The sequence below is a fragment of the Aedes aegypti genome, chromosome 3 (assembly GCF_002204515.2).
Source record: "Aedes aegypti strain LVP_AGWG chromosome 3, AaegL5.0 Primary Assembly, whole genome shotgun sequence".
NCBI lineage: Eukaryota > Metazoa > Arthropoda > Insecta > Diptera > Culicidae > Aedes > Aedes aegypti.
This window is the reverse complement of record NC_035109.1, coordinates 366,184,646-366,210,631: the sequence shown is the minus strand read 5'-3', so window position 1 is coordinate 366,210,631 and position 25,986 is coordinate 366,184,646. Positions and strand designations below refer to the sequence as shown.

The following is a 25,986-nucleotide window of genomic DNA, read 5'->3' as shown; positions in this document are numbered from 1 at the left end:
TCACTTCTCCACAGACTGATCATAGGGTTGAGTTTCTTCATCACTCGTGATCGATGCTCCGAAATGATCATATAGGACCCTATGAAAACAACCCCTGATGAGCATGAAACCAAAAATATCTTAATGAACGGTTTCGATTTGGGTCTTAACGTGATTTCAATCAGCTCATGTGGATGAGATCGATGATTCTCGATTGCTTTCTGAGCGCGTCAATTTCGAACTCGAATTGATAAACAAAGCATATTTCATAATTGCACCGTCTGATTCACTCACCTTGAAAGTGAATTGACCGGTTGGACACGTTTGCTTATTCATCCCAGCGGTTGTTTCTGTCGCCTCATATTAAGATGCCTTTACGTTTTGGGTCGGCCAATTTACTTTCGCGCCAAATAAGGGAGAGACACAATGGCGAAACTCGGAAAACTTGTTTCGTCAAAAAGAAACAAAAATGCCCAAAACAAAACACGCACGCATCATCATCGTAGCAATCATGCGATCCGAATGACTCCGGGGCTAAGAGGTCTCCGGATGGACCCGTCGACGCCTAGAAAGTGAATTTCAGGAGTTACTGCGGTCGTCTCATCATTTACTACGATACTACGATACTACGATACTACAGGGCTGGTAGCAGATCTCTTTTAAGAGACTTGGTAACTATTACAATGCATGTCTTGAAAAAGTCTATTTTATTGAATGATTTCTAAAGATTATTTTTACACCAAAATGGTCTCTTAAGACACTATTACTCTTCCTTCAAAATTAAAGAGACTCATAACTTCACATACCCTTACGCGATAATTCTCCAAGAATTTTTTTCCCAGAGGAAATCTAAAATTTTTTCCAGAGTTTTCTTGTCAAGTAGTTTTATTCTTTCAATAAATTCTGTTCTAGAGGTTTTCCACAAATTCCCCCCCGTTCACACATTCCTCATCAGATTTTTCAAGAGCTGTTCAGAGGAATTTCTACTCAATTTGCAATATTTCCACAGGGATTAATTCGGAAATTTTCACAGTTGCTCCAGAGATTACTACATGGATTTTCCAGTCCACACACTTAAAAAAAAAACTACGGATTACGGTGAAGTTTCGCCGTAATCACAACAGCTGAAGGTTCGATGAAAAATCATCGAAAAATCTGTAAAATCATTGAACAAAATCCTAAAGAAAAATAAGAAAATGGTTCGACTGAAAGTCAAACTCCCGACCTACCGATCAGGAACCAGGAAGCCAGTTATCACTGCTTGATAGTGGTGTGCAAAAACTGAAACAAAAGGAAGTTCATGCTTGCCAGAGCGTCTGTCACACGATTTCACAGAAGTTCGGTGAAAATAATGCTGTTACCGAGCTAGTATTTCACAAGATTACAGTAAAATTGTTTGTTTCACGGATTTTTTCCGGTAAAATAGTAGATTTCACGGATTTTCTCCGGTAAAACAGTCGATTTTTCACAGAAAAATCTGTATTTTTATTGTCTACAGTTCAAATTCAGTGATTTACTTCAGAGGATACTGCGTTTTTTTTAAGTGTGCAGTAGTCACTGTAGCAGATGCGCACGAAAAAAAAACATGAGCAAAAGTCATGAAAAAAAAAAAATTAAAATTTTTGTGTTTGTGATATCTAGACTTCATGGCTTGCAGTCCACGGGCCTTATCGTGAATTACAGACTTAAATCTCGAAAATCTATATAAATAAAAATGGAGTGGTGTTTGTATGTCACGAAATGGCTCACGAACGGGTCAACGCATTTGAATGATTCTTTCTCCGTTTCATTCGTCAAGGGTTACGACGTGTTCGTGTGTATTAAAATCCCAGGATATTCACCGGGAAAGTTTAAAAAACGAGAGTGCACGGAACTGTCAATTTGTATGGGACGATCCTTAGCGTTTTTCAACAGCCTACTTGATAACAAGACGAAGTTTGCCGGGACCACTAGTCATAAATGAAAATAAATAAATTTGGACGTTACAGGTATTACTGAAATCTATCAGTCATTTTTTTTTTCTTGAATTATGAAAAATGTGTATGTAAAAAAAGGGTTAAATTATCTGGGTTGAGGATCATGCTCTTTGGAACTATGTCACTGGAAGTTCGCGTTCTTGCTAAGGATGGGACGCTCGTTAAATCCGAATCATAAATGGCAGGTATCTAAATTCATGAATGATGTTTATGTTTTCATGAACCTAATTCAAGATTCCAGATCTTTCATGATAAGGGATCATAAGTGTTAAGTCATAAGTCATAAGGTTTCCAAATCTATGATTTTTTTTTCATGATTAGAGAATAGATAATTCATGATTTCATGATTGAAAACTGGTAATTTTTAAATGTTAACTTTTTTTATGAAAATTGCCAATTTAAACGTGCAGCTGGCGTTACGGCAAAACAGTTCATGGTTCAATGACTTTTTTTGGTATGTTTTCATAACATGAAAACACACATGCATCTGGTAATCATGACATTTTTACTTGAATTACTCAAAGGATTATTCCAAAGTTTGTAAAAAAAATGTTCCGGAATTTTCCCAGGCAACTTGATTCACGCCGATTTTGTTGTTTTTTGTGTAGTCATTTCTATATTCATGAATTAATCTACGATTTGCCTCAGGACTTGCTTTTAATTTATTCTAGTAATTCCTCAGTACTTGACTAGAAACCTGCTTATGTTAAATCATAATTTTTTCTAGGAATTTTTCCAACATTGGGACAGGGTTTAGTTCAGGCCTGCCCAACGCACGGCCCACGAGCCGCATCCGGCCCACGTCTTCGTCTTGTGTGGCCAGCGAGCAACTTGAAGAACCTTCTATTATCTGGCCCATTTGCAGCTGGATCAACATGATACTTGAACATTTCCGAACTTGTTATTACAGTTTAAGATTCTTCAATTTTTCTATTTCGAAAAATCTATACATTATTTTTGACATTCTCATATATATTTGATTTATTTTTCAATCATTCAAACATTTTATTTTGGAATCTAATTCTGCCTTAATGAAATCCCTTCAATAACTTTTTTGCTTTTAAATATACAAAATTGAATTTATTTGAAGTTCGAACTGATGTTGTCGACCAAAAGTGAAGGTTTTATATATTCTCAAAAATTTCTGAGCACGAATTACGCACCTGAGAAAGATTGCACCAAATATTAAGCATATCTAGAAGCTGATGGTATAAGGTATATATACAATATTAGACAGAATTCTTATCAAAAAAACGGCAAACATGGACAGAATTCTATTGAAACTTGGGCAAGATTCTCATAGTATCTTCAGTAGGATTTCACAGAATTCAAGCCATATCCGTAGTCGGGTAATTATCCTGGGAACGATTTTCATATAATCTATAAGAAATTTCTTATAAAATTCTGAGCTAACTTCTTCAGACTATATAACAGGTTTTTTTGAAAATCAGCCTTGGTGGGGTTCTGACGCAATTCTAAGGACAATTTTCACAGAATATTGCGCAAGATTCCAACAATATTCAGGACTTAATAAAAAAAACCCTTGGGAAGGATTTTTAAATAATACTAGATGAGATTCTGACAAAATCTTATGAACATTTTTGATTGAATTCTGAAAATAACTTTCATAATATCTAGGACAATATATCCACAAGTTTCGGGACAGATTATTAAAATATTTCTGCTTTGGCTGCTGACAAAACTCTGAGCACTGTTGTGACAGAATATTTTATTACCAGAGAAACATATATCTATTTACAACACCTCAAATCAGCAAATATGTATTTTCAATTCCTCAAAAATACTTTTTATCATTTTTATTTGATTTCACAAAAAATGTTGAAATTGCCGCTTGAAAAATTTGGCCTGTAGAACAGTATTGAATCTGACATTTGGCCCGCGATTCGAAAAGGTTGAGCAGGCCTGGTTTAGTCAGACTGTCCAAGAATTCAGACCAAAAAAATGTTTGCCTTATTTTCAGTAAAACTGGAAACTCGCCTATTTGATGAAACATCTGTATTTGAATTGCATCGGGAAGACCAAACTAGTTGGAGCTCTTGCTAAACACCGTGAGTCTGTCTAAACACCGACAATTTCATCCTCGAACTTCTTCTGCCAATGCTGCAAAACAATTCTCAAGCAATTTTTCAAGCATATTCTCAATATTATGAATTCTTTTGGAGTTTTTTTTTATTTTTTTTTTTTTCAAGGAGTTTCTTTTTGATATTATACAGGGATTCAATTGATTATTGTTTCAATAATTCTCTTATTACTTTATATGAAGAATACACTGAGACTTTCTCATTAGTAAGGGAAGTTTATCAGATATAGTTGCAGGAGTTCATCGGAAAATTTTACAAAAGTTTCATCAGAGATCACTAAAGGATTTGTTTGTGGAATACCTTCTGGGTTTTTTCAGAGATTTCTCGAAAAAATTCTAAAAAATTGTCCTTGACATCCCAGACATAGCCGTAGCGAAAAACGCGCAGCTATTCAGCATGACCATGCTGAGGGTCATGGGATCGAATCCCGCTGGTCGAGGATCTTTTCGTAAAGGAAATTTTCTCGATTCCTAGGGCATAGAGTATCCTCGTACCTGCCACACGATATACAGATGCAAAAATGGTCAATTGGCAAAGAAAGCTCTCAGTTAATAACTGTGGAAGTGCTCATAAGAACACTAATCTGAGAAGCAGGCTTTGTCCCAGTAAGGACGTAACGCCAGATAGAAGAAGGAAATCCCAGACATCCCAGACAAAGAACTTCTTTGGGTTTTTACAATTAATTTCTAGAGGGCTTCATAGGAAATCTCTAGACTGATTTCTAAAGGCGGCCCAAGACCAATTCCTGGTTAGAGTCTCAAATTAATCTTGAACAATGGTTGAAAAAAAAAATCTAAAATTAATCTTGAACCCTATGACACAGTGGATATATCTCTGAGCAGATTACTGCTTGGATTCCTGAAGATGTACTTATCTGAAATACTGGAAGAAATCCCTGCTTAATTGGTTAAAAAAACTGGATGAAGTTTAATTTATGGGATAATTTCTGGGATAATCCTTAAAAAATTTAAGATGGGATTCTTGATGGCGTCTAAAACATAATTCATAGAATAAAATCCTCAAAAGGAATAAATCAATTCATGAAGAAAACTTCTGAAAAAAGGCATACATTAATACGATTTTGTTATATTTGTCACAATGTCACGTGTAATACTTTCCAATATTGAACTTGAGCTTTTATGTGTCGCCCGTGGTTGCTACTCCATCGCCAGACACAGGGAATCAACCAGACGACAGCATGGGACTTACAGACACCCTCAGTTTATGAGTGCTGGTGATCTTATATTTTTAAGATAAATAGCGCTTGCCACGTCAGAAAGCAGTCATATGATGGGAAGCGGAAGGAATTGATGTGGCATTTGAAACTGGCTCAGAGTAGACTGGATATACCCCTTCATCTACGCCAGTTCATGCGGAAAGGTTGCTTTTGATTAGCAAATTGCCTATGTATCAGGCGTAAGGAAAGCCGTACTATAATGATGGAAAAATGGAAGCGTAAGAAAAAGGTTTCTTGTCCGTCTCTGGTTTTAGCGATTCCTATGAACGTATTGTTTTTAAATGTGATAAATTGAGAGTGAAATACAAAAGCAAGTGAAAGATACAACTACAAAATACGACAGGAAAGGATCGGATAGTATCATCTAGTAATTCAATATACCTTTTTTTTATCGAAAATGCTTTGAAAATTCATCCATGTGTTTCCCAAGACATTCCTTCTTGAAAAACTACATAAAATCTATCAGGGACTTCTCCAAGAATTTCTTTAGCACTGTTTTAGTATCCATTGCAGAAACTTCAAGAAGCTATACGAGCATCAGCATGAGCATGAGCATAGATTATCGGACAATTCGTAGTTGCTACTCAGTGGCTGATCAGAACAATTGAAGTTGCACTGTGATTTAATGAATGGGGCTCGAGATTAGCTTACCATTTTCAATGTGCACAAATCGAGAGCTCAAAATTTAAAATCCAATAACGGCACCGGCCACGTTCTTACGGTCATCGGGGAAGGGAAGGAATGTTAGTTAGACAACCGTTGTTACTAGAGACCGAGTAAACCTCTGCATCTCCACAGTTGTCATGGATAGGATATTGGGTAAGTGGGATAAGGTAGAAATCTGGGAGTCATAAATGTTTGGTGATGCGATCCATTATATAATCACGCCTTACCGGATTCGCGTTATGATTCGATAATCGATAAAAGATCAAACATTACTAAGCGATCGCGGCACTTCTTCACTACTCTGCAGAAACTCCAAGAAGCTATATGCTGATAAACTTCCTTTGAACTCAACAAATCAATTTTTGGTGATCTTCAAGGTATCAATGGATAAATATTTTCTAAAGCGCCTTTGGGGGGATTTTTGTTTTATTTTGTCTACTACTCCAACAATTATTCTATGGAATCCTAATGAAACTTTTATTTTCAAAAATATTTAGATATGATTTTACTGATTTTACTGATTTAAACTGTTCTAGAAATATACTGAGCACATTGATTTTTTTTTTTAAAGTATTCGTTTAAGATTAAATTTCTTCATGCATTCCCTCTTAAACTCTTCCAGAAAGTACACCCGAAATTCAAATGAAGTAATTTTTTGTTCAAAGAATGACTTCAATTACTTTAACTTCTTGTTACATTCTGTCGGGTTTTTCTCCTTTCATCTTGAAATATTCCTTTAAAATATGCTCCTAATGTTTTGTTGGGATTCTGCCTTGAGTAACTCCTTGACCTCTTGAAAGGATCACTTCAAAGTTACATTTTGTTTAAATGTTTTTTAATGTAGTTTGGCCTAGGACTCATAAAAAAAAATCTTTAGATAATTTCAAAATTCCTCTCAAAACTGCCTTAGAGATTCCTTCAGAATTTTTTGCAAAATTGCTAAGATTATTGAAGGATTGTAACAGAATCATGTCACGAGATTTTTCCATTGTTCAAACAGAAATTTCACTAAGATCTTTTTCAAGCTTTTAAACGAATGTCATTTTTAAATATCTGTTAGAACACAAAAAATACGAAAAAATAGTTTTTGGTTTTCTTTGAATTTTTTTTTACAACAAAGCCAGGTCAAATTCTGAGTGCCTGTAAAATTTCTGAAGTAATTCTTTAAAAATCTTCAAAACACTTCTGGATGAATTTCAAAATATTTTTTAGGAAAATTTATATAGAAAGCTCCAGTTAGAACACTCTCTGAATTATACTTATGGGAATTCCAAGAAGACCTTCAAGGCAATTACTGATGCCATTTTGAAGGAATTTCTAAGAAAAACTTAAAGGAACTTCATATGTTTTTTGATGAATTTCAGTGTCCTAAGAGGAATTCTTAGAAAATTCAACGGTCATGTAGAACTAGGATTGAGGTGAATTCCGGTTGTTTTGCTGGTCAGAGCAAAATTGCCGATCAAAGGGATCACTACGAATCGAATCTTCAGAATTTTTCTAATAAGTGATTCTCACAAACGTTAAATAGACCCGATACTCAAGACGCGTTTATTACCTCTCTTGGCTTACTGTGAAAAGTAGTGTGGATATCTTTCAAAGTTTTATACAACATGCAAAAATGGCTTGTGGGCTTCGTGGCCGTGCGGTTAGTGTTACCAAGCATGTGGCCGCATCGCATCAAGGAGTGTGGGTTTGATTCCCGCTTCAGTCCGGAAAACTTTTCATCAGGAACGTTTTCCGATTGTGCCACTGGGCGTTGCATGCTAGTCCGTTGTCTACCCGAGGAGGAAAGAATAACTCGGCAATAACTTATGCATACCATATTTTGGTATCATATCACAATTAGGTATTGTTCAGTTATCAATACCTTATTTTGGTATTATAATGGTATTTCAAAAAATGTTAAAAATACTTCATTTTGGTATTCGTTAGCTATTGAGGACTGCTGGAGGTATTGAACTAGTATTGAAAAATTTCACTTTTATATGAAAATCCATCAAGTATTATTTAGGTATTATAATACCTCATCTAGTTATCAGCTTGGTATTTGTAGAATATGCAGAAGGTATTATTTGAGGTATTTTACCTCTTATGCAGGGCTCATTCATACCTCATTCAGGTTGTAAGTATTGGAAATTATCTGGTATGGAATACCTCAATTTGGTATTCAGTAGTTATTTTCTTCTGCTCGGGTAGTGTGGTGCTTCTTTCAAAGGACATAACCGTCCACTGGTAGCATTAATGTGTAGGCGTCCTTTTTTTTAACAGTGTATAAAGATCGTTTTGACGCGAAATTTTAGAATGAAATTGTGAGGGCCACTCTTCTCTCCCTTATAAACAATAAACCACACTCTTAAAAATAATGAAAATCACTACGGACGTAATTCATATTATGACTGAATGACACATGATGTCAGTGATGAAATGACGTAAAAATGGGTACTGAAATTTCCCGAATCAGACACCATCGTATTTAAAAAGTGACACAAATTCACGTCATTTGGCTCGCTTCTTTTATGTGCATCCAAAAGGCGTAAAATCGCATGATTTTTTCGGAGTGTGCATGCTAAGCCCATGTCCCTCGTCCCCTTAAAAGTCTATAATTAAAAAAAAAAAGACACGGACACCATCTTCAGCCATTCAGCTGCACATACTGTAACTAAGCACAGCCAAGAAACAATCTTGACGAAAAGTTTCAATGGATGAAGTGGGAATCGAACCACACCCCATGACACGATGCGCTCAAACGCCTGACCAAACTAACCGCATTTTGTCAGCCTAAAATTCATAGAGGGGCTGACAAAATCGGGTCCCTACTGTGTAACATAAATTATATCACTTGAGGTACTTATGGTAAATTTTGTGAATTATTTTTCCGAAGGATTTCAAAAATATTTTCGGATTCCTTATATTCGGAATACTTTTTGGAAAGTCCTTAAGAGAACTTCATACGAAATTTCTATGAAAAAATCGAAAAATTTCTGATGGAATATTAAAGTCAGCTTGAAGTTTCTGCAGGAATCGTTAAAGGATCTCGCTATGCAATACTTAAAGCATTCTCTAGAAATATCCGTGTAGAAATGCTCAGGAAACATAGAAGAAAATTCCTAAACTTATTTAAAGTAGCTCAAAAGGTAATTCTAGGGAAATTTCTAGGAATTTTCTAGACTATTGAAAAAGTTATGTGAAAAATATTGACCCAAAAGTAACAGATAGATCAAACTTCGACAAAAATAAAATACACCAAGACAAAAAATGATTTAACAGAAAATTGTTGAATTTTATATGTTTGATACTGTAATTCCTTGTGAAATTCAGTCAGGAAAAATCCAGGAATAATTACTGTAGGAATTTTTCGACCATCTTAGCATTTTCAGAAATTTAAATAAATAAAAGAGTTGATAAAAATCCCAAAAGAAAAATTAGTGACATTTCGGTAAGAATCTTTGAAGGAGAAGGAGAAGACGTCATGAAACCCAATAGAGCTATCAGGAGAAATTTACAAAGGATAAAACTTGAACTTCCTTGATGTATTGCAGACAACTCGTAGGGACTATTTGAGGTAGGGGAAGGGGTGGTAAAATGAACACCTTAAGGAAATCATCTTGTTTCTGATAGAAAAACGAGGAATTTGTACAGTTCTATAGCACAACATCAAAAATAAGGATGTAATCTATAGCAGCGACATGGATTCAGACTAGAATAGCTAAATTTTCACATATTTTAATCGCTATCAGAAAGCGATGCAAATGTTCATTTTACCTGCACTATGTGGGTAAAATGAACAGCGGTTGGTGGTAAAACAAACAACATGCAAAAAACGTGAGCAAAACAAATATTTCTGAAAATATTCATTGCCCTACCCAAAATACATGCATTAATGATTGTAACCCATTCAAAAAGAATTCTAAAAGTATCAGATTTGACATCATATCATAACGTTATTCACCTCACTGAAAAACCTCAAGTCTTCCGAGCTAAAAGTTACGTCAGTTCTAATTTTCAAACTTGGTTTTCTAAAAATTTTTTCGTTGATATTTTCACTTTAATTGACCTACATATCAACTCGAACACTCGGATATTATGCTATAAATCGTCCGTGCGTGATAAAAAATCATCGAAATTTGTTTTTTCTTGGTAAAAGGCACGGTGCTCATTTTACCACCCCTGTTCATTTTACCACCACTTCCCCTACCCTGAGGGACGAGTTCTGGAAATAAACCCAGAAGTTATTATTTGTGGAATTCCTTGAAGAATCGAAAGAAAAACATCTTCATCCCCCATCTGGCCACGCCCATGATTCAGAACATTCCCACGTAAATCTCTTAGAGATCGTTTGATTTTATTTTGAAGAATTTCTTCAGAAATTTCCAGGGATGATTTTTTTTATATAACTAATCGTCCCGGCATACTTCGTCTTGTTATCAAGTAGGCTGTAGGAAATCATCTTTTAATGCTCCATACACAATGGATCTATGCACGGGTTCACTATTTGACGTTTTAGCGGTGCCATGTTATTTATGTGACCATGGAAACCAGTGAATTCGGCACCGTTCAAACGTCAAATTAGTGAACTCGTGCATTGGACCATGACACATTATTCTTATCCTGTTTTCCGGTCATCCATTCTCAAGCCATTTCGTGACACACAAACACCACTCAATCTTATTATTACTTTTATATCAATTTGTATAGCAAACCCACCAAAACTTCTGCAGGAGTTTGGTGGGTTTACTAATATTTTCTTCAGAAAAAGAGCTGTAGGATTTCTCGCGTAATTTTTCAGAAGGTAACAATGAGAGATTATCTCCTCTTTTGTTCTCTTTCGTTTCAACTGTGCAATACTAATGCTTCTAGGAAGTTGTTTAACTGTAGATCGCAAGACAACATCCTTGGCTAGCGTTTCATACAAAACACGCTACAGAAAAGGTTAATGTGGCTCAGTTATAGATTAAAGAGAAAATAAGCGAGAGAGCATCTCAATGTTAGATTAGGTCCTTTTGAAAAGTTACGTGAGATTTGTATAAGATTTAGGCCTATGAACCAATGCACGAGTTCACTAATTTGACATTTGTGTGGTGTTGAATTCACTTGTTTCCATGGTCACATCAATAACACGGCACCGCTCAAACGTCAACGAGTGAACTCGTGCATTGGTCCATTCATAATACCTTCCAAATCAGCTGTTCGGGAAACTCCTTGACAGTTCTTCTATGGAAATAAGAACCTCGTGTTTGCACCGGTCCTCCACCGGACCTGTCACTTGAAAAAGCCTATACCTTCCTTCTCAGTCGATACCAGCCCTGCAAATATGAACAGCAATAACCGCAGATAACCGTCAGTGTGAACAGTGATGGGTCGTTTTTTTTTAATTCTCCTCGATGAAATTTCTGCTGCGATTAATTCCTCCGGAACCCCGTGGACTCCAAAATGGACATGGTGGTTATTTCGGATTGAAGTTAATTTGTCCCGGGTTAATCATGACACACGATGGGAGATGATTGTCTCTTAAGCGACACGATTGTTACGCGCGATAGCTGTCATCGCGGATCACGCCGTTTTTGGAGAAAAGTCCGCACCTTGAGAAGGCTGCTTCGTGATAATCTACCACCGGTAATTGACGGTGCCGTTTCGGGAATTACATTATTCGGGTGACATTTTCCTCCAAATTGACACGAGCCTTGAAGATCGCATAAAATTGTTAACGTGACATAGGAGAAGAGGTGTGAACACCGCCATTATCGAACGCAAAAATAATGAGGGACAATGAGGGTGATGGTGATGTCGATTTATCGCATGGACGCCTACTCGATTGGAGCTAGCCGGTAAACCAGCACATCAAAGCAATCCGTTGTCCGGTCGGTTCGGTAGGTACGAGGCTGCCCGTGGAAGCATAACTGTCTCATGTGGATTTTCGAAGGAATACTCTTTTTCATCGTAACCTATCTTCACGAAGTGCTAATTTTCCAATGTCTACTTTTCCATATGGGACAGTTATGCTTTTATGGACAGAAGAGCCTCAATGTAAGTAAGGCTGCTCCAAAGGAGAGTAATTGATCCAGTCCTCCATGTTCAAGCTCGGCCAATCTCCATACGCTGCACTACTTTATCGGTTTATGCATACTTTAATGAGGTACGTGATAGCGATCTTGTTTCTGTGCGCCATTACGCAGCTTGTGTCGTGCAATCACTTCTCGAGTACCAAGGTACTGAGGTACGCCACGCCATGGGAATTCATGGCAAACGGCCGACGACGCGTTACTCGGCTGATTGGTAGCGCAAGATCAAAGCGGCTTGTCGATGGAGTTTTGGAGTAGAGTTAAAGTGAATATGACACTCAGATGGATGGGAGTCATTTCACAAAATTGAAAATTTGCATAGACGTTCTCCTAGGTCCAAGGAGGCTTTGGAGGCCTTTTGTAGGTCAGGTGGGCTATGGCGGTAAGGCAAGGAGTTCTGAAGTCTTTATCTAACGAATTCCTAATTGAATAACTTCTCCAAGATTCCAATAACAGCAGCTTCTTGGATCATCTTTAGGTCACAACTTCTGTTGTAGCATCTGTATGGCTCGAGTACGTCACCTAGCTATCAGAAGGTTGCCTACGTTAAGTATCATGTTAACGTCAGAGCTGCATATTGGTATCGTCCTTCTAAATTTAACTCTTTTTGACGTTGGATAACGTCTTACGGCAACATATGGGGGTACAATTCAGAAAAACGAAAAATTGAGCATGTAACGAAAAATGGTCAGGTTTTGACCGCTAATAACTCAGTCATTTATCGATAGATTTTCAATATTTATCCATGAATCGATTGGAAATTTATCTACGCGTCGATCCAAATGGAGGACACTATTGATTATTAGCAACAAACTATTGAAATATCGTAAAACGTTGACCCCTTTCTTATCTAACCAATCACGTTCAAGCACATTTTTCGGTTCCGCTTCCCACTATAAAAGCGCACCGCACCCTGCTTCTTCCCTCATTCTTCTTTTTGCCGTCAGACTGTGAACACGGTCGGCGAGCAAATTTCGAGAGTCATTCGCGTCCTCAGTTCAGTTTTCAATAGGACGCGAATACAACACGCATTAGAACCGAAGAACCACGCATTTCGGAGCCGCAGCAACTGAAGCCGCTCATTTGAGTGCACCAGCCAGCATAATCGTTTTCGGCCAGAAATCGTCGCTACCAGCCAGTGCTCCGCTGTCATTGCCATGCGGGAGGCTAGCGCGGTCATTCTGGTTCATTAGATCGAGCGGCACAGCCGTCACCGTCCGTGTAATATTCCCTAATTTGTACGATATGGCTGAAGAAAATCGACCAAAGCCGCTTGTTGAAGCGCACATCGTCATCCGCACCGCAAATCTCATCGGGCGAGGCAGATTGAAACCAGTGCGCCGTCAAAATGTGTCCGTGTTACGCAAATTCAACAACTCAATCGGCACTTTTCAGAGCCAACAAATGTGTTTTAAAGAGTTATTTGTATAATATTCCCTAATGTGTTTACCACATACTTGCTATAATCTCTTAATTCATCTCATAGCATCATACAATAATTGATTTATTACGAATAATTGACAATACGGCAATTTGAAGCTGTTTCCGAGGATGCTGCTGCAGTGCCGTCGGGTTGCAATAACAGCATAATGCTAATCTGTACATCCCTTACACAGACATCAGTTTCATATAGCCTATTTCCCAGATAAGAAAACGAAGAATATGAAAGGAGGAGCATCATCTGCTAATCTAAGGGTATAAAGCATCCCTCCTTCGTTGAATCTGGTCTCATTCTGTTTTCGCTTTCGAGCTGGTAAGAGCTCCTCCAAACCTGCTCAGCTCCTCGCCACCAGAGGCAAGCTGTTGTACGAGATGGCTGAAGAAAATCGACCAAAGCCGCTTGTTGAAGCGCACATCGTCATCCGCACCGCAAATCTCATCGGGCGAGGAGGATTGAAACCAGTGCGCCGTCAAAATGTGTCCGTGTTACGCAAATTCAACAACTCAATCGGCCCTTTTGAGAGCCAGCAAATGTGTTTTAAAGAGTTATTTGTATAATATTCCCTAATGTGTTTACCACATACTTGCTATAATCTCTTAATTCATCTCATAGCATCATACAATAATTGATTTATTACGAATAATTGACAATACGGCAATTTGAAGCTGTTTCCGAGGATGCTGCTGCAGTGCCGTCGGGTTGCAATAACAGCATAATGCTAATCTGTACATCCCTTACCCAGACATCAGTTTCATATAGCCTATTTCCCAGATAAGAAAACGAAGAATATGAAAGGAGGAGCATCATCTGCTATTCTAAGGGTATAAAGCATCCCTCCTTCGTTGAATCTGGTTTCATTCTGTTTTCGCTTTCGAGCTGGTAAGAGCTCCTCCAAACCTGCTCAGCTCCTCGCCACCAGAGGCAAGCTGTTGTACGAGATGGCTGAAGAAAATCGACCAAAGCCGCTTGTTGAAGCGCACATCGTCATCCGCACCGCAAATCTCATCGGGCAAGGAGGATTGAAACCAGTGCGCCGTCAAAATGTGTCCGTGTTACGCAAATTCAATCGGCCCTTTTGAGAGCCTACAAATGTGTTTTAAAGAGTTGATTGTGTAATATTCCCTAATTTGTTCGAGATGGCTGAAGAAAATCGACCAAAGCCGCTTGTTGAAGCGCACATCGTCATCCGCACCGCAAATCTCATCGGGCGAGGAGGATTGAAACCAGTGCGCCGTCAAAATGTGTCCGTGTTACGCAAATTCAACAATTCAATCGGCCCTTTTGAGAGCCAACAAATGTGTTTTAAAGAGTTATTTGTATAATATTCCCTAATGTGTTTACCACATACTTGCTACAATCTCTTAATTCATCTCATAGCATCATACAATAATTGATTTATTACGAATAATTGACAATACGGCAATTTGAAGCTGTTTCCGAGGATGCTGCTGCAGTGCCGTTGGGTTGCAATAACAGCATAATGCTAATCTGTACATCCCTTACCCAGACATCAGTTTCATATAGCCTATTTCCCAGATAAGAAAACGAAGAATATGAAAGGAGGAGCATCATCTGCTATTCTAAGGGTATAAAGCGTCCCTCCTTTATTGAATCTGGTTTCATTCTGTTTTCGCTTTCGAGCTGGTAAGAGCTCCTCGCTACCAGAGGCAAGCTGTTGTACGAGATGGCTGAAGAAAATCGACCAAAGCCGCTTGTTGAAGCGCACATCGTCATGCGCATCGCAAATCTCATCGGGCGAGGAGGATTGAAACCAGTGCGCCGTCAAAATGTGTCCGTGTTACGCAAATTCAACAATTCATTCGGCCCTTTTTCAGAGCCAACAAATGTGTGTTAAAGAGTTGTTTGTGTAATATTCCTTAATTTGTTCGAGATGGCTGAAGAAAATCGACCAAAGCCGCCAAAATGTGTCCGTGTTACGCAAATTCAACAATTCAATCGGCCCTTTTGAGAGCCAACAAATGTGTTTTAAAGAGTTATTTGTATAATATTCCCTAATGTGTTTACCACATACTTGCTACAATCTCTTAATTCATCTCATAGCATCATACAATAATTGATTTATTACGAATAATTGACAATACGGCAATTTGAAGCTGTTTCCGAGGATGCTGCTGCAGTGCCGTCGGGTTGCAATAACAGCATAATGCTAATCTGTACATCCCTTACCCAGACATCAGTTTCATATAGCCTATTTCCCAGATAAGAAAACGAAGAATATGAAAGGAGGAGCATCATCTGCTATTCTAAGGGTATAAAGCGTCCCTCCTTTATTGAATCTGGTTTCATTCTGTTTTCGCTTTCGAGCTGGTAAGAGCTCCTCGCTACCAGAGGCAAGCTGTTGTACGAGATGGCTGAAGAAAATCGACCAAAGCCGCTTGTTGAAGCGCACATCGTCATGCGCATCGCAAATCTCATCGGGCGAGGAGGATTGAAACCAGTGCGCCGTCAAAATGTGTCCGTGTTACGCAAATTCAACAATTCATTCGGCCCTTTTTCAGAGCCAACAAATGTGTGTTAAAGAGTTGTTTGTGTAATATTCCTTAATTTGTTCGAGATGGCTGAAGAAAATCGACCAAAGCCGCCAAAATGTGTCCGTGTTACGCAAATTCAACAATTCAATCGGCCCTTTCCAGAGCCAACAAATGTGTTTTAAAGAGTTAATTGTGTAATATTCCCTAATGTGTTTACCACATACTTGCTATAATTTCTTAATTCATCTCATAGCAGCATACAACAATTGATTTATTACGAATAATTGACAATACGGCAATTTGAGGATGTTTCCGAGGACGCTGCTGCTGTGCCGTTGGGATGCAATATATTTTCTATTGTTAAGGAATGATTCAAATATTACCTAACGCAAAATTTTATTTTAAACATATATCTTTTCTTAATTCACAAACCATTACATTCTGGATGATAACTAAAAGAAGATTGCAATTATGACATTTGACTATAATACAAATGCAGCAAATTAAATGGCGTAGTTAACGTCATGCGGTCGTGTCTTGTACACAACCCCACTGATTTTTTGTCAGTACCTAGAAATCTTTCATAAGTTCGTGACGGTCCTATATCAGGAAATAGAAGAAGCTAACGTTATCCAACGTCAACTTGGCGGTCGTATCTCGGAAACAACCTCTTACTTTTCATGTTTTGCTTTGCTACTTAATTTATTATTTTGTTTACTGCCCTATGTTTCATGTTGTTCTACCCTAATAATTCTGCATTGTTATTTTCTGATTTATTCGTTTGCTGCTCCCAGTTTTCCGAAGTTTCACCGAAATGCCAACTTGTTTTTTTTTTTCTACAGAAATAACCTCATTAAAATTCACAAATATCCCAAACAACAAATTCGAACGCCCGGTTCCATCCCATCTCGAGCCGAAAATATCTCAAAATCCCAGGGACAAGCCAATTAATTTCCGTTTTTTTTTTCTCCCCTCCACAGAGACGACAAATGATCCAGATTCGGATGGACCAAGAACCAGTGCCGAAAATGGAACCCTAGCTGCGTGAGCCTCGCCGGGCGCAGAACATGGACACCCCCGCACCGTCTCGTCGGCACACACGTGTGTAATAAGGGTGCGTGGGTGGTGAATTCGTTATTTTTGTGTTTGAATCCAGAAAAATATTAATTAGCATTTACCATCGGGGAAAAACAAGTGAAGTGATTAAAAAGTGTTTTCGTTTTCTCGGGAGGATTTTTGTGGTTTCGCGGAGTTTGAGTTCCGAGACACGCTATGGATACGATGGTCTTCGACGACGAACCGCCGCCCGAACCGAGGGATGGATGGCTGCTGGTGAGGATCTTCGTTCCGGAGCTGAACGTGTACAAGTGCTTGCAGTTTCCCTCGGATAAGGTCGTGTGGGACGTCAAGCAGCAGTGTCTGGCTTCGCTGCCGAAGGTAAGCTGAATTCCGGTTGGGAAACCGATTGTTGAAACATGTTTTACATTTTATCGACTTCTATATGACAACTTTGTTCGAAGATGTTGCATATAGGTTGCTAGTAGCTCGTGTCATTCAAATTTTGTTGAAACATGATTTTCATTTTAACAACTATATTGTGACATCTTTGTTCAAATAGGATACATTTATGTTGCCATTAGCTCGTCATTCCAACCTTGTTGAAACATGTTTTCCATTTTAGCAACTTTTATGTGACAATCTTGTTTGAAGATGTTACATATAAGTTACTTTTAGCCCATACTATTCATTTTCATATGAAACGGAACATTTTCGTTTTGCAGTGTCAAATCCATACTCCATTTTCGGAACAATTTTGATCTGCTCTGTTAACGTCTATAAAACAAATTTCCTGTCTTCGGGTTTGAAATATCCAATTCTGGATAAATTTACCGCAATAACCATCGAGCACTTCAAGGCCGTGATTGCGTAACTGGCATGCCTTTTGCAATCAGTGCCTCACAACCTGTCCCGTACTTGATGGAAGGTATTTATGGAAAGGGTTCTTATCGAACTTATCGCTGGAGAGCACTTGATAAGAGCGGGCAACGCTCGTCGTAAAGTGATTGAACAGCCTTTAATCATTATCGGTGATGGTTTTTTTTTTTTTTTTGAGTGATGGAGACCGTGACGAGTGCGTTTGATTGGCAAGGGGCATACCTACCTCGTGAGTTTGACACCGGTAAATTGAGCGGGTGTAGCATGTGAACGTTCCACGTTTTGTTTGTGGCGTTCTCGATATACTCGCTGATATCGGTGCGGTTTTTTGGGTTATTGAATGATTGGCAGGTCAATTGAAGGAAGGGATTTGACGTTTACAAAAACAGAGGTGTTTAATAATCGCAATTGAGTGGGTTTTTTCAAGCATTTCCTACTTCGTGTTCCTTCAAATGCCTTTTTAGATCTACTTAATCCTTTTCTTGGCCTTATATCCTCAATAGAACAAAGCTCTTTTTCATCTTTCTCAGTGAGTTCTTTAATTTCAGAACTCAAGAAAGAGATTTCATCTCGAAGATAGAAGATAGAATATAGAAGATAGAAGATAGAAGATAGAAGATAGAAGATAGAAGATAGAAGATAGAAGATAGAAGATAGAAGATAGAAGATAGAAGACAGAAGATAGAAGATAGAAGATAGAAGATAGAAGATAGAAGATAGAAGATAGAAGATAGAAGATAGAAGATAAAAGATAGAAGATAGAAGATAGAAGATAGAAGATAGAAGATAGAAGATAGAAGATAGAAGATAGAAGATAGAAGATAGAAGATAGAAGATAGAAGATAGAAGATAGAAGATAGAAGATAGAAGATAGAAGATAGAAGATAGAAGATAGAAGATAGAAGATAGAAGATAGAAGATAGAAGATAGAAGATAGAAGATAGAAGATAGAAGATAGAAGATAGAAGATAGAAGATAGAAGATAGAAGATAGAAGATAAAAGATAAAAGATAAAAGATAGTAGATAGAAGATAGAAGATAGATATCCAAATCCAATCCAAATCCAATCCAAATCCAATCCAAATCCAATCCAAATCCAATCCAAATCCAATCCAAATCCAATCCAAATCCAATCCAATCCAATCCAATCCAAATCCAATCCAAATCCAATCCAAATCCAATCCAAATCCAATCCAAATCCAATCCAAATCCAATCCAAATCCAATCCAAATCCAATCCAAATCCAATCCAAATCCAATCCAAATCCAATCCAAATCCAATGCAAATCCAATCCAAATTCAATCCAAATCCAATCCAAATCCAATCCAAATCCAATCCAAATCCAATCCAAATCCAATCCAAATCCAATCCAAATCCAATCCAAATCCAATCCAAATCCAATCCAAATCCAATCCAAATCCAATCCAAATTCAATCCAAATCCAATCCAAATCCAATCCAAATCCAATCCAAATCCAATCCAAATCCAATCCAAATCCAATCCAAATCCAATCCAAATCCAATCCAAATCCAATCCAAATCCAATCCAAATCCAAATCCAATTTTGCAATTTCCTGCACGTTTATTGGTTGCTAGTTTCATGAGATATTGAATTTGTATTCTAAGATTTTTTTACCTAAAAACAATAATTCTCCAAAAATCACATTAGAACTATACTCACCAATAAGCCTGATGAATGGGTATATCGCCAAGGTTACGATCCGTCTCTCTTCAGCGATGATGTTAGTTTCCTTCTCGTAAACCTGGTGCCGTTGCTGCTAGCTGCTGCTGTTGATGTTGTTGTTGTTGTGGAACCGATTGACCCACATTTCCCTTCCCGTCCATCCAAACAAACCCAGCGATCTCCGATCCACGGGCCGGCAGCAAAAAGCACGCGAGTTGCCTTTTCATAGCTTTCTCTCTGTCCCCAAGCTCTGATCATCAAGCTCGCTCTGTCACTCTGCTGTTTGGCTTGTTTTGGTTTCTGAGACTCAGGCGACGAACGTGCATCATGCATGGTGGAAAAAATTCACCTCTTTTGGCCGCAAATCACATAACAGTTATATTTCTTCTGGCTTGCATACCAAATCTGCCTGCCGTCGCCCCTTACGCCTTCCATTCAACAACAAGCCCCGAGATCAAGAAGTGTAGCCTTCTTTCGTGATCGAGCACCAAAACCACGTGTTTGTGTGTGCGCGCGCGCTTCGCTTTGCGAGAGCCAGCAGCGCTCAAATAAGTCATCGAGCTCTCCCAGGCGCAGCGTGCTTCATTAGATTGGACCTTTCTCCTTGAATGCTAAGTCGTGCCTTCCCGTGGTTCCTCTTCGGATGACGACGACGACGAGCAGAACCCGTTAGGTAAGGTTTCGGAAAAGGTCTTTTAAATTCCTGCCCTGATCGACGGCGTCGTCGTCGTTCATTGTCGGCACAAGCCAACCCCTATCGGCGTTCGTCGCCACTTCGTCCACATCCCTTCGGTTCGTCATTGTTGAGCGAGTGGATCGGGATTTTAGTTTTTGTGTGTCTGTCTGTATAATGCCTAATGATGGCGATCGACCCAGAGCGGGCCCATTGTCCATCGATCGCGCCCTTTCTTTTCGAGGTAACCCATTTCGTTAATCGTACGTTCTGGATCGCTCGGCGGGGAACCGGTTTCCGTTCGTCCGTTCGCCGAAGGTGGCGTCGATCTTGCGGCGGTTGCATTCCGGTTGTGGTTCCATTGCGAGGAGCGAGATCGAGAGCACGATCACACGATCATCGGGCTGAGGAGCTCGAAACTGGATCAAATGTAGCTTTGTTTTGAGGTTAGATCGGTGAATAGAGCTTCTGATGTGGGTGATTGCAAGGATGGTGGTGGAATGGAAATAAATAAAGAATCTAAATTTAGCAGAAAAGAATGCTCCGAGAAGCTTGAAAGGGTTTCTGTCGGGAAGCTTGTACGGCTTCCTGTGGGGATTCTTGGGAGGTTTCCTATTGGGAGACTTGATTTGCTTTCCCAAGCTTGGAAGGTTTTCTATTGAGAAAAATTGTAAAGCTTCTTGTCGGGAAATTTGTAAGGTTTCTTGTTGAGAAACTTGTAAGGTTTCTTCTCGAAAAACTTAGAAGGCTTCCCTTCGTGAAGCTTGGAAGATTTCTTGTTGAGGGCACTTTGATAGAATTATGAAGTTTTGCGAAATTTCATCGATTTTCTATTGAAATGCTCCAGAGAAGCTTAAGAGATTCCTTCTTAGGAAACTTGGAAGACTTTCTCCATTTTGCATACACGGCATTGACTTCCTTGGGGAAAGCATGAAAGAGTTTCTGTTGCTAAGCTTGAAAGTTTTTCTGTCGAGCCTTTCTATCCAAAGACTTGAAAGGCATCCTATCGAGAAGCTCTGCGGGAAGCTTGGGAGATTTCCTATCAAGAAACCTATCGAACTTTTCATTTCAAAGGATCTTAAAGCCTCTTGTTGGGCAGCTTGAAAGGCTTCTAAGGGAAGATTCAAATATGACGTCCATCGTTTTTCAGAATTTCTACCAGAATTCCTTCATGGATTTCATCGGTGATTCCTTCCTTGATTCCACAAGGAGTTTCACCAGTAATTTAAGTAATGTTTAAGATTTCGTCCAATGATTTTATTAGAAATTCCTGTAAGGATTACTTTGGAGATTCCGTCCAAAACTTCACGTGAAATTCCCCATGGGATTCCACCAGGAGTTCCTCTAGGGAATACTTCAGTAGTTCTTCCAGGGATTCGATCAGGAGAACATCAAAAGTTTCCGTCAGCGGATTCCACCAGGAACTCCATCAAAAGTTCCTCCAGGGATTCCATCAGGAGTTCCTAAAGAGACTCCATCAGGAGTTCCTCGGGAGTTCCATCGGGAGTACTTTTAAAGATTATATCATGATTTTCACGAAGAATTCCATCAGGAGTTCCTTCGGGGATTTCACTTGGGATTCCTACAGAAATTATATCAGGAGTCTCTCTAAGGATTCCATCGGAAGTTCCTCTAGCAATTACATCAATAGTTCTTCTAGGGATTCCATCAAGATTTCCTCCAGAGATTCCATCAGGAATTTCACCAGGAGCGGCTTTATGAATTCTTCCAAATTCCTTCATGGATTTCCACGGAAATTGCTTCCTTGATTTCACCAGAAGTTTCACCAGAATTTTAATCAAATTTTGTCCAGTGATTTTAATAGGAATTCCTGTAAGGATTCCTTTAGAAATACCTTCCAAAACTTCACCTGGTATTCCTCATGGGATTCCATCAGAAGTTCCTCTAGGGAAGACCTTAGTAGTTCTTCCAGGGAATCGATCAGGAGAACATCAAAAGTTTCCATCAGCATCTGATAAGGATTCCACCAAGAATTCCTTTAGATTTCCCACCAGGATCTCCATCAAAAGTTCCTCCAGGGGTTCCATCAGTAGTTACTCGGGAATTCCATCGGAAGTACATCTAAAGATTTAATCATGATTTCCACGTAGAACTCCATCAGGAGTTCCTTCAGGGATTCCATTTGGGATTCCTTAAGAGATTATTACAGGAGTCCCTCTAGGAATTCCATCAAGAGTTCTTCTAGGGATTTCATAAGTAGTTCTTCTAGGAATTCCATCAGGGATTCCATCTGGAATTCTACCAGGGATTTCCCTGAAGAAACAGGGTACTCATCCAAAGATTCCATCAGGCATACCTCTAGGGATTCCATCAGGAATTCTTCTAGAGATTTCATCAGGATTCCACGATGAGTTCCTCAAGGGATTCCATCAGGAGTTCCTAGAGAGATTTTATCAGGAGTACTTCTGGGGATTCCATCACAAGTATCCATAGGGATTCCATCAGGAGTTTTTATGGTGGTTTCGTCAGGAGTTCCTTCAGGAATTTCACCTGGAACTCCTCCAAGGAATCCATCAGGCGTACCCCTAGGGATTTTATCAGGAATTCTTCTTGAGATTTCATTAAGAATTCCTCCAGGGATTCCATCATGAGTTTCTCCAGGGATTCCATTAGGAATTCCTGTAGGGATTTCATCTGGCGTACTTCTGGGGATTCCATCAAGAGTCTCCGTAGGGATTCCATCAAATGTTCCTGGGATTACATCAGAAATTAAACTACATATTTCGTCAGGAGTTCTTCTGTGAATTACATCAGGAGTTCTTTTGAGAAATTCATCAGGAGCTCTTCAAGGGATTCTATCACGAGTTCCTTTAGAGAATCTATCTGCAATTTATTTAAGGATTCTATCAAGAATTCCTCCAGGGTATTCATCAGGAATTGCCATAGGGATTAAATTGTTAATTCATCCAGGAATTCCATTAAGAGTTCCTGGATTACATCAGAAGTTCTTCCAGGGATTACATCAGAAGTTCCTTCAGAGAATCCACCTGGAATTCCTACAGGGGTTCTAGGAGAAGTTCATGTAGGGATTCCATCAAGAGTTCCTACAGAGATTGCACCATTAATTCCTTTAGAGACTATGTCAAGAGCTTCTCAAGGATTTTTCAACTCAATTCCATCAGAATTTCTTCCAGGGATTTTAATAGAAGTTCCTCGAGGGATATATCAAGAGTCCCTCTAGGGATTCCATCGCAAGTTCCTCTAGGAATTCCATCAATCCTCTAGGGATTTCATATGAAGTTCATCTAGGAATTCCATCTGGAATTTTTTTTTTTAGAGATTTCACCTGGAACTCCTCCAGGGATTCCATCAGAATTCCTCGAAAGATTATATCAGAAGTTCCTCGAGGAATTCCATCAGGTTTTCTTCAAAGGATTTCATAAAGAGTTCCTTCTGCGGTTATATCAGAAGTTCTACCATGAATCTTATTTGGAATTGCTCCAAGGATTTCATCAGGAGTTCCTGAAGCGATTCCATCAGGAGTTCCTTCAGAAATTCCGCCTTCCAGAGATTATATTAGGAGTTCCTTAAGAAATTGCATCAGGATTTATTCAAAGTATTTTATAAAGAGTTCTTCATCTTTTCAGAAATTATATCAGAAATTCCTCTTGGTGTTTTTACGGGAAAGCAGAAGGGCCTTCAAAGTGTAGAACTAGCCCTCGTGCGTTAAAATACACTCTAATAAAGATTAAAAAAAAAAAAAAAAAAAGAAGGGCCTTCAGAGATTTCACCAGGAACACTTCCTGAGATTACATCAGAAGTGCTACTACGGATTACACCAGGAGTTCTTCTGTGGATAACATCATGAGTTTTTTTTTATCAGGACCTCCTCAAGGGATTCCATTACGAGTTCCTTTAGAGAATTCACCTGGAATTCCTCTAGGGATTCTATCAAGAGTTCCTCCAGGGATTTCATCAGAAGTTGCGATAAGGATTTAATTAAGAATTCTGCCAGAGATTCCATTAGGAGTTCCTTCATGAATTACATCAGAAGTTCTTCTAGGAATTGCATCAGGAGTTCCTCAAGAAATTTCATCGAGATTTTTCAAAGAATCCACCAAGAATTCCTACAGGGATTCTTTGAGAAGTTCATCTAAGGATTCCATCAGGAGTTCCTATAGGGAACCCGTCAGTAGTTCCTTCAGCTATTCTATTAGGAGTTCCTCCAGATATAACATCAGAAGATCAGGAGCTCTTCCAGAGATTCTATTAGGAGTTCCTTCAGAGGTTCTGAATTCTTACAGAAATTCTATCAAGAATTTCCCTAAGAATTCTATCAGAAGTTCCTTCATCTTTTATATCAGAAGTTTTTCCATGGATTACATTAGGAATACTTCTAACATTTCATGAGGCAATTCTTTTGTGATTTCATCAAGAGTACCTTCTTGGATTCCATTAGAAGTTCAGTCTGTGATTCAATTATGAATTCTATTCACGTTATTTACTACGGATTACCTGAATTTATAAAGGGATTCAACCAGATTTTTTTCGTGGGATTCCTCCCAAAATATCTCTAGGGATTCCCGAAAGTTATCAAGAAATCTTCCAGGCATTTTACCAGAAATTTATTATAAGAATATCATCAGCAATCAGAGGGTCCACCAACATTTGTTCCGATGACTTTTCCAGAAATTTCATAAGGAATTCCCCCAGAGATTCTTTCAAAAACTCCGCTAGGATTTCTTCTAAAGATTTCAACTAAAAATTCCCTACATAATCCTCCAGGGATTTCTCTAAGGATTCCACCAGAGATTCTTCCATCTAGAAATCTTCAAGGAATTCAGCATAAATTCTCACCAGAAATATTTTCAAAGACTCCACCAATACTTTTCCGATGATTTTATCAGGAATTCAAAAATTCCTCCAGAGGATATTCGAAAACATTCTGGAAAATAATCTTCAAAGTTTCTGCCCACAAAAGAATTTCTCAAGGGATTCGACCACAATTTGCTTTGAAGATTTCACGAGTAATTCCAGAGTAAGAGAGTTCACAAATGGTTTCTCTAATTATTTTAACATAATTTTTCTCCAGAGGAGCTTTTTAAGGAATTTCACAAGGAGTACTTTCAGAGTTAACACTGGGCATATTGCCAGAGTTTTGCTAGAAGCTCCACCAGAAAAAAAAAACTTCAAAGGTTTTACCAGGATTTTCCATTTTAGAATTTATCCAGGATTATCAGAAATTCCGCAAGGAATAAACCAAGTCCACAAGCAAAGGATCGAACTAGAAATTCTTCCTCTCTCTACTCTAGGTATTCCATCAGGAAGCTTTTAAAAAAATTCCAATAGATTATTCTTCTAAGGATTCCACTGATATTAACTCAGAGGATTAAACAAAGCGTTTCTCTGAGTGCCTTCAGGAAGATTTTGTTTTGGAAAATTTCTGGAAAAAATCATGCAGCAATTGCTTGAGAAATTTTTGGAGGAATAACCGAAGAAATCGCTGAAAAAACTCCCAGAGAATTCTCTGGAGAAATTCCTAAGTATATCTCTGGCAAAACTTTTGAAGCAATCTCTGAATGAGTTCCCAAAAGATTCTCTTAGGCTATTCTTGTTCGATTCCTTGAAAAAAATTCCTGCAAGATATACTTGAAGGAATTCCTGAAGCAATTGATGGATACATTCCTCTAGGGATCCTCGGAGGAATTTCTGTTTGATTCTTGAATTAGTTCCTGAAGAAATCCCAAGATGAATGCCTCGTAGGGTTCCTTGAGGAATACTA

General features: G+C 38.6%; 1 protein-coding gene across 3 annotated transcripts in view; it reads left to right on the top strand.

Annotated features, from left to right (window-relative positions):
- The window catches only part of LOC5564594 (SH3 and multiple ankyrin repeat domains protein 1), a 477,542-nt gene that overhangs the window by 166,551 nt on the left and 285,005 nt on the right, over nt 1–25,986 (top strand). For all 3 annotated transcript variants that reach the window (XM_021849067.1, XM_021849069.1, XM_021849066.1), the window contains exon 2: nt 16,933–17,389. In XM_021849067.1, coding sequence (XP_021704759.1) covers nt 17,225–17,389 — 165 coding nt within the window. In that variant the 5' untranslated portion in view covers nt 16,933–17,224. The remainder of the gene's footprint in view (nt 1–16,932; nt 17,390–25,986) is intronic.